This window comes from Meles meles, chromosome 8 (assembly GCF_922984935.1).
Source record: "Meles meles chromosome 8, mMelMel3.1 paternal haplotype, whole genome shotgun sequence".
NCBI classification, from domain to species: Eukaryota; Metazoa; Chordata; class Mammalia; order Carnivora; family Mustelidae; genus Meles; species Meles meles.
In genome coordinates, this window is record NC_060073.1 from 56,659,254 (window position 1) to 56,672,478 (window position 13,225).

Below are 13,225 nucleotides of genomic sequence, written 5' to 3' on the forward strand. Positions count from 1 at the left end.
ATGAAGGGTAGGCATCCTATTCATTGAATTTTGCCTCATATATGAGTTCTACGATATGATAGACACACTAGAAGCGTTCTGCTTTCCAGCTCCATGCAACTTCTAATACTTGCCATTACAACCACATTAATTCTCTAGAGTGAGAAAGAATATGCTCTGTATGGAACGAATTCCCTCATCAGGGCCCAGGATCTGAGCTCTACAGCTGCCATGAGTACTTGTTCAGACCTTCTTTCCAGACGCCCGTGGAAATTGCCTTGCAGAGGTCTGCAATCAAAGGGTTCCGTACAAAAAAGACTTTTACAACTAATACTAGTAACAGGACATTTTCAAAAGTTCCCTTTGTAAGAGAATCTTGCCAAACAGTGAATTAGTTGAGAAGAGTGGGAGAGATGACTCCGGGAGTTTTTACAAGTACAAAATTATGTCAAATGCTTTTAAACCTTTAAGTTCAGGAACTTCCCCTTTTCATTTCCTTTCATCTGAAATGTCTGAGTTTACAAATTATGTCTCCTGTGCATATTTTTTGGTTCTTCTTGGAAACAATAAGACTCAGTCTACCCACAGCTGAGGCCAGCCAGCAGAGAAAATATCATAATGACTATAAATACTATCTTGTACTTTCCTTGTCCCTTCTCACTGTCCCCAGTCCATACACCTTACTTTCCCCTAACCACTCAAATACAAATGCACACTCACACCAAACAGACCTTGGCTTTGTATGGCATGTTGGTAGGCAAGTCATTGTTTGGTTTATGTTACCTGCACAGGAAACACTCCACCTTACTTTACATGCACTCAATGTGTGTTTTTGTTCAAAGTGCTTTGTAAACAAATAATTTGCCAAATAATCATTCCATCGTGGAGAAACTACATCATTACTTTCATATAAAAGGGATGATATTCTTACTTTGCAGTTACTGAGAGTATGAAGGTCTCCTGTGACTTAGCCTCTCTGTTCAAGATTTTGGCAGTTAATCAGACATTATGACACATTTCTGCCAGTTGCCAGTTTGCTCTGAAACATTTTTTTCCTCATAGTCCCTAATGCTGGATGATCAAACAGGCTTCTGAGTATGGGTAATGCCTATGGATTCCTTCTTCCAGCAGCCATATTTGGTCAGTTTGTCACGAAACTCTTTGGTTTTCACTGAATAAATAATAGGATTGAGCATTGGAGGTACAAGGAAGTAGAGGTTTCCAAGAATGGTGTGTACATGGGGTGGAATTCCCCTGCCAAAGCGGTGAGTGAGAAAAGAGAAGAGTGAGGGTGTATAAGAGATCAGCATGACACAGATGTGTGTGGTGCAGGTGTTGACTGCTTTGTGGTGGGCTTCTTTAGAAGACAGTCGCAGGACAGCCTGGATGATAAGCACATAAGACGAGCCAATAGCTGAAATGTCTAGCACCACAACCACCAAGGCCACCACCAGACCATATATCCGGTTGACTGTGGTGTCCACACACACCATCTTCACCACAGCCATGTGCTCACAATAGGTGGTTGGGATGACATGATTTGCATGAAAAGGCATCTTCTGGAGGAGGACAGGCATGGGAAGAATGAAAAGGATGGCTCTCATTAAACTCACTAGGCCAATGAGCCCAATGCGACTATTGGAAAGGATGGTGGCATAGCGCAGGGGCTCACAGATGGCCACATAGCGGTCAAAGGCCATGGTCGTTAAGATAGCAGACTGCAAGGCAGATATAGAGTGGATGAAGAACATTTGGACCAGGCAGCCCATATAGCTGATCTCACTCTGGCCAAACCAGAAGATGCACAGCACCTTGGGAATGGTCGTGGTGGACATGCCCAGGTCTGTAAGCGCCAACATGCAGAGAAGCAGGAACATGGGCTTGTGCAGGGAGCGCTCTGTGAAGATAATGAAGACGATGGTGCAGTTCCCAAGGATGGTGACAAAGTACATGGAAGAGAAGGGGATAGAGATCCATCTGTGTTTGTCCTCCATCCCAGGGATGCCTTGGAGAATGAGGAAAGGAGGATGACCCAGGGAGGCATTGCAAATTGTCATGGTGGCACCCAGGTGCAGTTCCTGAGAAGAACAATAAAAACCTTCATGAGCCTCAAACTTAAAAGAATCAAGGATTTCAAAGTGGAAAGCAAAAGGACTTTCAAGATACACAAAAACTGTTCTGAAATCAAGGTGATATATATTACACATCATAGTCAAATATTGTATTACTTATTATATACCATACTATAGTATTCCATTAATAATAATGTGGTCTTCCAACATTAATATCTCACAGACTAAATCCAGCATCTGTTTCTGATTAAAACGCTTCAAAGTATAGGGGTAGAGGGAACATTCTGAACTTCAAAAAATCTATCTATCAAAAACCCACAGCAAATATCATCCTCAATGCAATAAAGCTCATAGATTTCCCGTTGAGATCAGGAACACGACAAGGATGCCCACTCTCACCACTCTTGTTCAACATAGTATTAGAAGTCCTCACAACAGCAATCAGACAACAAAGAGAAATAAAAGGTATCCAAATTGTCAATGAAGAAGTCAAACTCTCTTTGCAGATGACATGATACTTTTTATGGAAAACCCAAAAGACTCCACCCCCAAACTACTAGAACTCATACAGCAATTCAGTAAGATGGCAGGATACAAAGTCAATGTATAGAAATCAGTTGCTTTCTTATACACTAACAATGAAAATACAGAAAGGGAAATTAGAGAATTGATTCCATTTGGAATATTTTTATTAATTATTTTTATTAATCATTATTCCCATTAAAGCATGTCATTAAGTACATGAAAATATATTTTGTGAATTTTTGAATGTGACTCCACTTGAAGAAGGGAACTTGAAGAATACAAGAAAAAAAATGGATAGACATACCTTACAAAATGACCAAATATTTATTACCATGCTCAGTAAACATAAGATGAAATAGGTCAATAAAACAGTTTTTCAGAAATAGGATAGCTTAAGTGCTTAGAACAGAATTTCTCACTAAAATGTGAAGGATCTACATTTGCAGCACATAAGGTACTTGCAGGGACTCTCATGACAACTGTTCAATGAGGACCAAAGGGAGCAGGTGGCAGCTTCTGGGGCCCTGAGACTAGGCTGCTCAAATGGGACTGTGAAGCCCACCTCATGAGGAAAACACTCACCTGAGTGTGAGGCAGAGTATGGTAAGCCGGGCCCAGACAACTTCTTCAAATGTGTGTGTCTGAGTGTGGAGAGCTGTCTGTAGCAATACACACATGCACAACCATATGGCTCCTGGATAGTACACTCAGGGCCCTGCATATCCCCACTCCTAACTCTTGGGCACCCAGAAACCCTGGTGTGGTTCTTTAAGTCACCTAAGGGAAGATCCCCTGGGTGTCCAGAATTAGCTCTCGGCCACTCCCACGTTCCCCAAACACACACAAACCAGACACCACAGCTATTATGTGCAAACTTGACCCTGGAGTTTTCCCTGAGCTCCCAAGGAGATGGGGCTAGTTGACCCTAGGTTTCTGGGTATGTTGCAGTCTTTGGCAGTCATGGATGAGCCTCTAGAGAGAGGGTGAAGTTAAAGCTGAATCTGAAACTAGATTAGGGCCTGGGAGGTTGTATCCCCACAGCCCTCTTTCCCAAATTGTGTAGGTGTGGGAGCCCATTCCCTTCTTACTCCTTGGCTGGAGTAGTCATGCTCCTGAAGGTATCAGAGGTACAGCCCCTATTGTTGGACACCTGATAAAACGCTATTAGTAGCTCTAGTTCTATCTACCCTTAGCATCCTCCAGATCTTTTACTCTATCTTATTTCCCTGGCCAATGGCTTTACCCTGGATATTTCCTCTCCCCCTCCCCCATGGTGTTTTCTGCAATCCCACCTCTCACGTCCCAACATCACATCAACTTTTGAGTCCAGATGAGGCCATATTTCTTTATTATTAGTTCAAAGGAAGAAAGTTTTAAAAAAATTCTGTCATGTCCATTGCAGAATGCACAAACCAACACCAAACATTGTCAAAATCATGCAAAGTCATTTCAGGAGTGGGACTCAGAGGGTCAGATTCTAAATAATGATATAGTGCAAGTTCTGTTTACCTCCCTGTAGGGAGTCTTTGTTCTGAGGCAGGTGTCAGCAGGAGGGAAGCAGTGGCTGAGGGAAGAAGAAGCAGAATGAAAGGCCTGACACAATCTATCAATCAACAGAAAGAATCACGAACAAAAATAGACTAGCAGTGACACATCTGCTCATAAACACATCTGCACAGCTTCCCTGCAGAAAGCTGGTTCTCATACCATCCCAAAATCCTGGGCTCTGTCCTTCAATCCTCTATGCCCCAGGGAGATGCTGAAGGATCATCATAACAGGTAGTAATCAGAGAGACTCCTTTTTTCCTAGCCCTACCTATTGTCTTAGTTTTACCTTTATGATCCTGAACACTCCTTGTCTACAACTTCTAAAGGAGCTTATCTTTTAGCTTCTTTCCCCAAGTTCTCTCAAATGTGGTAGTATTGCCCAGAATCTGTGACCTCTCAGTCCAAGTTTTAAGCTTGCTCTTTGGATAATCCCAATACTCAGGGAGAGTAGCCCTGGCCCGATTTTTTACCGGGTACTGTATCCTGATCACTAGCATCAATTTTATCACATAGCAGGTAGATAATAAGAGCCAAATAAAGGAATTAGGGAATGAACAGCCCATAAATAAATTCTTTAAACATGAACTCATTATGTATCCTGGTTTATGAGATCCTACATGGTTTGTTTTCGTGTGTTCATGAAGAACAAAAACACAGCTACCAGAAGGTTATGCCTTCTTCTTCAATGAATTCATAAATCAGGGCCAATCCAAATTTCAATGACTTATTCTTTTTATTTCACCCATCCCCCCATGGACCTCCCCTCTGGTAACCACCAGTTGGTTCTCTGTATTTAAGAGACTGTTCTTTCATTTGCCTCTCTATTGTTTTGTTTCTTAAATTCCACATATGAGTAATATCATATGGTATTTGTCTTTTTCTGATTGCCTTATTTCACTTAGCATAATATCTTCTAGGTCCACCCATGTTGTTAGAAGTGGCAGGCTTTCATTCTTTTTTATGGCTGAGTAATATTTCATTACATGTACATATATATGCAAAGAATATACACTATGCAGGGATACTTGGGTTGTTTCCATATTTTGACTAAGATAAATAATGCTTCTCCCAATGACAAATAATGTTGCAATGAACATTTTCAAATTAGGGTTTTTGTTTCTTGGGGGATAAATATCCAGTTGTGGAATTACTATCTTTCTTTTTCTGAATTAGTGTGGGGATTTTTTTTTTTTAAGTGGGGGAGAGGGTAGCTACCCAGTAGTGGAATTACTGGACTGTATTGTACTTCTATTTTTAGTTTTTTGAGGAACATCCATCCTCTTTTCCACATTGCTGTACCAATTTGCATTCTCACCAATAAGGCAAGAGGTTTCCTTTTCGTCCACATCCTGACCAGTGCTTGATATTTCTTGTGGTTTTGTTTTTTGTTTGTTTGCTTAGTGTTCATTTTAGCCATTCTGACTAGTGTGAGGCAATATTTCATTGTAGTTTTGATTTCCATTTCCCCAATGATGAGTTATAGTGAACATTTTTTTGTGGATCTGCTGGCTATCTGTATGTCTTTTTTAGTAAAATGTCTACTCGAGGGGCTTTGTTTATTTTAATTGAATGAGTTGGTTTTTGGTGTTGAGCTGTATAAGTTCTTTACATAACCAAAGACATGAAAGATCTAGATTCTGAAAACTATAAAAAAATTGATGAAAGAAATTAAAGATGACACAAACAAATGGAAAAATATTCCATGCTCATGGATTAGAAGAATTCATATTGTTAAAATGCCCATACTGCCCAAAACAATCTACAGATTTAATGTAATCTCTGTCAAAATACCAACACCATTTTTCACAAAATTAGAATAAATAATCCTAAAATGTTTATGGAACCACAAAAGACCCCTCATAGCCAAAGCAATCTTGAAAAGGAACAAAACTAAAGGAATCACAATCCCAGATTTCAAGGTATGTTACAAAGCTATAGTAATCAAAACACTATGGTATTGACAAAAAAAAAAAAAAGAAAGAAAAAAGAAAAAGAAAAGAAAAAAAATAGACATACAGATCAGTAGAACATAAGGCAGAGTCCAGAAATAAACCCATGCTTATTTGGTCAACTAATCTATAACAATGGAGACAAGAATTTGCAATGAGGAAAAAAAAAGAAAAAGGAAAAAAGAAAGAATTTGTAATGAGGTAAATACAGACTCTTCAACAAATGGTGCTGCATGCAAAAAACAAACAAACAAAACAAAACAAAAACAGAAGCTGGACCATCCTCTTCCACTCTACACGAAATAAACTTAAGATGGATTAAAGACCTAAATGTGAGACCTGAAACCATAAAACTACTAGAAGAAAACATAGGCAGTAATTTTTCTGACAAGAGCAGTAGAAACATGTTTCTGGATATGTCCCCCAGGCAAGGGAAACAAATGCAAAAATAAACAAGTGGGACTATATCCATCCAAAATATTTTGCACCGCAAAGGAAACCATCAACAAAATGAAAAGACAGCCTACTGGGTAGGAGAAGATATTTGCAAATGGTATATCCAATAAGGGGTTCATATTCCTGATTCTTTTAAAAATAATGTAGCACAAGCACAATTGCAAACCCAATAAGAATTTCTGATGGTTAATTCTATGTGTCAACTTAACTGGGCTAAGAGATGTGTGATGGTTAATTCTATGTGTCAACTTAACTGGCCTAAAGTGTTAATATAACATTGTTTGTGGGTGTGTCTCTGGGAGTATTCTGGAGGTGGGGTGAGATTAGCATTTGAACCAGTGGACCAAGTAATGATAATAGTCACTAATGTGGCCAGGCACCGTCCAATCCACTGAGGGCCTAAACAGAACTAAAAGGGAGAGAAAAGGTGAATTTGCTTTCTTTCTTTGAACTGGAACATCCATCTTTTCCCTTGAACATCAGCATTCTTGCTTCTTAGGCCTCAGGTCTCCTACTGAGCCTCACACTATCACCTCCTTGGTTTTCAAGCCTTTAGTCTCAGACTGAATTATACTACACTGGCTTTTCCAGGACTCCACTTTACAGACAGTAGATTGTGGGACTTCACAGACTCTAAAATTGTACTAGCCATTTTTTTTAACTTCTTTCCTTACTGCATGAGTTTCCTGAAGTCACATACTGTGCCTTATTCACCTGTGAATTTCAATGTCCATTTTACCTAGTACGTAACTGATCCCACATAGAAATCTCCTCTTCTGTCTGTTTATCTATCATCTTCCCATCCATCTACTCACTTATCTATGTCTCTATCTATTTCTGTAATCACCTATCATCTATCTATCTCCTATTGGTCTGGTTTCCCTGGAAAACCTGACTAATAAAAAATTTTGTGCTCTATATAAGTTGTCCAAAGGTTAGTTTTTGGAAGAAATTTTTTTTTTTTGAAGATTTCATTTATTTGACAGACAGAGATCACAAGTAGGCAGAGAGGTAGGCAGAGAGAGAGGAGGAAGCAGGCTCTCCACGGAGCAGAGAGCCCGATGCGGGGCTCAATCCCAGGACCCTGGGATAACGACCTGAGCTGAAGGCAGAGGCTTTAACCCACTGAGCCACCCAGGCGCCCCAGTTTTTGGAAGAAATTTTGACGTGCACAAGATTTTTCATTTTTGAGACACCTAAAACAAAAAGTAAATAATGTAGCCAATGATCTGCTTTCCTTAACTGGAATGAGTAGAGTTGTAATCATATAATACATTCAGAAGTCTCCTTCCTGTTATCTTCCTGAGTCACACCAAAAAGGAAAAAGCCTATTGAAGAGGTTCTACCTGTTAAGCTCCTGCACTCTGGGTCAGAGTCAGAAGATGCAAAACTGTGACTGGAGAAGACTAACTGACATGGTCATGAAAATAATTTAAAGTGGTGGGATTTCTAACATGTCTCTTATTCTCTGTCTGCTCCAACATGTAAGTGTAACATTTTTCCATTGTTAATCTGTGGTTGATACCCTCTTTCCTCCTCTCTTCCCCCACCCTTCCTTCCTACATTTTCTCATTCTCTCTTTCTCTTTCTCTTTCCCTTTTTATTCCTTCTGTTTCTTCCTCTCTTTTAAAAAAGTTTGAGGATTAATTGATTCCCAAAATTGTTCTTTTGGTTTGTGCCCACTGTAAGATTATCTATTCCAGAGAAATCTAATTTATATAATATATAATTAACCTATATTTTCTATTTAGAAAATGGCTATAATGTATTAAGATTATAAATTCTATATGATGTATACATTTATTACCTTGATATCATTGGTTATGTCTTTAAACTTAGTTTCATAGTTTTAAACTTGTGATTTTATCATATTTGTGTATTTACAAATATATATTTCTGTAATTCTAAGTATATTGATACAAATATATGTTAAAAATAATTTTTAAATCCACAAATAATGAAGAAAAGCAGACAATTGTTAAAAAATATAGATCTTTAAACATTTTCTCTTTTGGCTGTAAATTGCTTCATCAAAAGTTCATTTTTTAAAAATATAGTAAAGGTTTTAATAAGCAAGTTTCTTATGGATTTGTGTTCCAGTATATTACCTTTATTTATTATCTTGTGTCATTTATATCTTATATTCATATCTTGTCTTCTCTGATCATTTTCCTTGACTTTATATTGCCCAAAGGAAGGCCCTGATTTCAAAATAAGAAAAATGATAAGATGTCTTGATACTTAACCTATCTTTGAGTTGTCTAAATGACCATTACTTATCATAAAGATTAGCTTGCATACTTTTCTAAAAAAAAAGCATAATAGAAATAATTAGGTTTGTTTTGCTTTCTCTTCGTAAATTATTTAAACTTTATATTCAGTTTAGTTTACATATAGTGTATTCTATGTTTCAGGAGAAGAAGTTAGCGATTCATCGGTTGCATGTAACAGCCAGTACTCATTATAACAAGTGCCCTCCATGATGCCCATCACTCAGTTACCCCATGTCCCCCCTACTCCCCCTCCAGCAACCCCCAGTTTGTTCCCTATAGTTAAGAGTCTCTTACAGTTTTTTGTTCTACAAATTTTAATTCTGTTGTGAGAGGTCTCTCATTATCCATGTAAGATAAACTTTATGATGAGTGTTCACTTTTTAGATTGGATAAAACATATTCATTTTTATATTTAAAGATATTAAAAATGTATTAGTAACATACATCATGGAATAAACAAGAACCTTGAAGATTTGGTAATGTCTTTATAGTCAGTAATTCATTCTTACTAATAGGATACTTATGTGCTGCTAAAAGGGTAATCACAGATTAAAAATCCTTAAAAATTAATCGTGTGCTTTGTATCAGTTGGGAATTCCATTCTCTTCCATTTTGATAATGTTAGTTAAGATGATAAACTTCAAAAACTAAGTTTACAAATAAGGACTGCCTTCCCACACCAGCCACCTATTTACCCTCTACTGTACAATCTTAAAAGAAGAGATGGGATACTTTGGAAACATCATCAAAAAAGATGGCCCTGATCCTCACTAGAGAAGACTTCTCAGGTACTGTAAGTACCTCACAGCACAGCAGTAAGACTCCGAGGAATTGATCCTTGAATACATGTTTCCAGCTAATAATATCTCTTTTCTAAGGAAAATTATTAAGGCATTCACATATTGGAACCTTAAAAATCCTCCAGAGGCAGATAATCCTTTGAGGGCAAGAGCTCACCCCAAATTTTCTGATTATCAGATGATGACACTATGTCCAGCCTCTAGGCAAGAAAACAAACCAAGTTAATTTTTGAGATCTCTGTTCTCTTTTATTAATTTGCTTTACTATTCATCTTCCATATTCTCATAATTTTGTGTATTTTACCCAGTCTTGAATTTGTTTTAGTAATTTTTAACAGGGAGATAGTTATTATAGTTACTTAATTGTCCTTTCCCCCAAAATATAGGGAGCACATTATTACAATTACCTTTTAATATAATTTTTATAGAGATGGCTTAGTTATTTGGCATGGGAACCATGAGAAGATTAAAACCAAGATACAGATCAGACCCTGGCCTCAGCCCAATGGCAAGAGAACCTAGTTTTAGGATGGATCATAAATTAATAATTATTTCATTGTAAGAAAAAAATAGAATTATCTTAACATGCACATACTTTCCTCTTTAATAGGATCTGTTTATAACTTGTCACTGCAAATGCCATATTCTGTTGTATTACTTTACTTCCTCTCTCCTTAGAGTGTGAATTTCCTGAAGTCACACACTATGTCTTATTCACCTGTGAAATTCAGTGCCTACTGTACCTATTACATGGTTGATCTTCAATATACACTTTTGAATGAATGTTCAACTAAAAGGGTCAATAAATAAGTAGTCTTTCTAAAGTACTTGCAAAGGGCTTGTTGTTGCTGTTGTTGTTAGTAAATTAGAGATGTCCAAAGACCGAGCAGATGTGGGAATGGGGAGTTATGCATAATGGCTATAAAGTTTCTATTTATGGTGACAAAATGTTTGGAAATACATGATGCTGATGGCTATATAACATACTGGTTTGAAAGGCAGGTTTTATGTGATATGTTTTATAATAGCACAAAAAAATCTTGTTGATGTCTGCTCATATGACTTATGCTTCAAACATCACATTACAAATTAAATCAAGTCTTTATAAGTTGAATCTCAGATCTTAGAAAAAGAAAGATATGGATACTGAAGTTGAAAAGTGGTACAAATGCCTTAGAAGATGGAGAGGTTCTGATCAAAGACAATATACAGTGAAAACCTGGCTCAGGAGAAGACTGATGTATCGTGTATGACGATAAACTGGTTCTCTGCTTTCATCTCTTTCAAGGTATCCAAAGACAAACACCCCAGCTCCTATGGAAGGCCATCATCAAAGGCCAGCTCTTTGGAAAAAGCTACTTGTTAACTCTGACTAACCTGGGTTATCCTGGCTAGCACTAGCAGGAAACTCTACGTCTTGTGATTTTGTATATACCCAAAGGGTTGACTAAATGAGGCAAACAAAAGGTCACACTACCTCCATAGTTGCCCACAAAATCATTTACATGTAAAGTTCATCGCGGAGAAAATATCGGGCAAAAATACAAAGATCGTCAGAAATGAAGTGACTATATTTGCTCCAAAGTGTCATTTTTTGGAACAATTCTTTGAGAAAAATGAGTTATGGCTTTCCCATTGATACATGTGTTACCAAACTTCTTACAAAGAGTTGAATAACAGTCATCTGTCTCCATCTGTTTAAATCTAATGCCAGATCCAGAAGATCCTGGGATGCCTCAGCCCATCTTTTGTCTACGGTTGACACTGTTACTGCAATCGTTCTTGGTCTACGAAAGTGCTGGCAATCAATCAGTCAACGTGGATGTGTGTGTCCTTCTCAATTTCTTGAAGCTATATGTGAGTAAATCTTTTCTGATCCCTTTTCCTCTTTCCAGTGCTGAGTTTTCTGAAAATAGAGTAACTTACTGGCTCTTACTGTCAAAAGTACTACTACCATGCCTCCTGATGTTTTCCTACAAAGATTCAAAGCCTACAGCCACATGACGAGCCACATAATAACCTAACAGGAAAATAGTATTCTGTAGATTCAGCAAGTATAAATGTGTTGTTCTAAACACTTCAAACTCTTTCAGATAATACATGATGCTGGCTTGCTAGAATTACCAGAAACAGAAATCTCCAGCTCAAGGAAGGTGACAGATTAATTGTAACTTTTCCCATTGATCCTTGGGGTACACAGAGAGTCTAGCTACCTCCTTCCCATAAAAAAGCCAAATATTCTCAGGCGGATCTGCTTGGTATTAATGCCATAGACCAGGGGGTTGAGAACAGGGGGCACAAGGAGATAGAGATTTGCAAGTACAATGTGGACATGAGGAGGTACTTGGTGGCCAAAGCGGTGGGTGAAAAAGGAAAAAAAGGCAGGTACATAGAAAAGAAGAATCACACAGATGTGGGCCCCACAAGTGCTAAATGCTCGGGATTGAGCATCCTTGGCGGGCAGGCGCAGCACAGCCCGCAGGATCAGGCCATAGGAAGTAGCAATGAGGACCACATCCATGCCAGTGACTGAAAGTGCCACAGTGAGACCATAAATGGTGTTGGGCTTGATGCTGGCACAAGCCAGCTTGGCGATGCCCATGTGCTCACAATAGGTGTGGGGGATGATGTGGTGTCCACAGAAGGGCAAGCATTCGATGAGGATGACAAATGGAAAAACAAAGAGGAGGGCACGGACCACACATGCCAGACCCATCTTCCCAATAGCTGTGGCATTGAGGATGGATGTGTAATGAAGCGGTCGGCAGATAGCCACATAGCGGTCAAAAGCCATGGCCAGTAGAACAGCCGACTCTGTGACAAAGACAGTGTGAACAAAAAACATCTGTGTGAGACAGCCATGGTAGGAAATTATGTGGGACCTAAGCCAGAAGATTGTTAGCATTTTGGGCAATGTGGTGGAACAGAGAATCAGGTCAGTGATAGAAAGCAGGCACAGGAAGAGGTACATTGGCTCATGCAGAGTTCTATCTGTCATGATGATGTAGATGATGGTGCCATTGCCAATGAGAGCAAGGATATACATGGAGCAGAAGGGGATGGCAGCCCACATGTGCTGGTCTTGCATCCCAGGGATTCCAAGTAGAATAAATGTGGAAGGATGGAAGGCAGTGTCATTGGTGACCGATGCAGAAAGCATAATGATGAAGAGAACACACGGCTTTGTCTTCCTGAAAGTGGTTAGAAAATGAAATGGATCATCCTAGACGTCACGTATTCTTCCCACATAACCATTCAGTTTCTTGCCTCTCTTCATTCCTTGCAGTTCTACTCCAATTCATGCCTTCCTCATTTCTTGCCTGGGGTATTAAAATAGCTTTGTAAATAATATGCCTATGTCTAGGCTTTCCATCTTTCAGTGAAGCCTCTACAATGCTAGGAAATATTCTATCATGTGAAATTCATCAACAATAACACAAATAACACAAAGCCCTTCTTAGTGTATGCTACTCAGAATCCCTTGTATTACCCTCCTCTGGTCTATACTCCACCACTTCCCATTATGTTCTAGTTCCTGGGACCCTGGATATAGTCCAGTCCAGATTCTCCTGCTTTCTCACTTCTGATTGGGTTTGACCATAGGAAACACCAGCAGAAGATTA

The 13,225-nt window shown here is 38.7% G+C and overlaps 2 protein-coding genes across 2 annotated transcripts; both read right to left on the bottom strand.

The window, feature by feature from the left end:
• Window positions 1–1,058: 1,058 nt before the first annotated feature.
• Window positions 1,059–2,186, bottom strand: LOC123948725 (putative olfactory receptor 52P1). The gene has a single exon (XM_046015888.1). The coding sequence runs from the start codon at window positions 2,184–2,186 to the stop codon at window positions 1,059–1,061; it is 1,128 nt and encodes a 375-aa protein (XP_045871844.1).
• Window positions 2,187–11,811: 9,625 nt separating this feature from the next.
• On the bottom strand, window positions 11,812–12,762 carry LOC123950045 (olfactory receptor 52D1-like). The gene has a single exon (XM_046017899.1). It carries the CDS (start codon window positions 12,760–12,762, stop codon window positions 11,812–11,814), a length of 951 nt encoding a protein of 316 aa, XP_045873855.1.
• Between the last annotated feature and the right edge of the window lie 463 nt (window positions 12,763–13,225).

Bases quoted from the DNA above. Each gene is read 5' to 3' on its own strand.
- LOC123948725 (XM_046015888.1), bottom strand. From the start codon at position 2,186: ATGTGTAATATATATCACCTTGATTTCAGAACAGTTTTTGTGTATCTT.
- LOC123950045 (XM_046017899.1), bottom strand. From the start codon at position 12,762: ATGCTTTCTGCATCGGTCACCAATGACACTGCCTTCCATCCTTCCACA.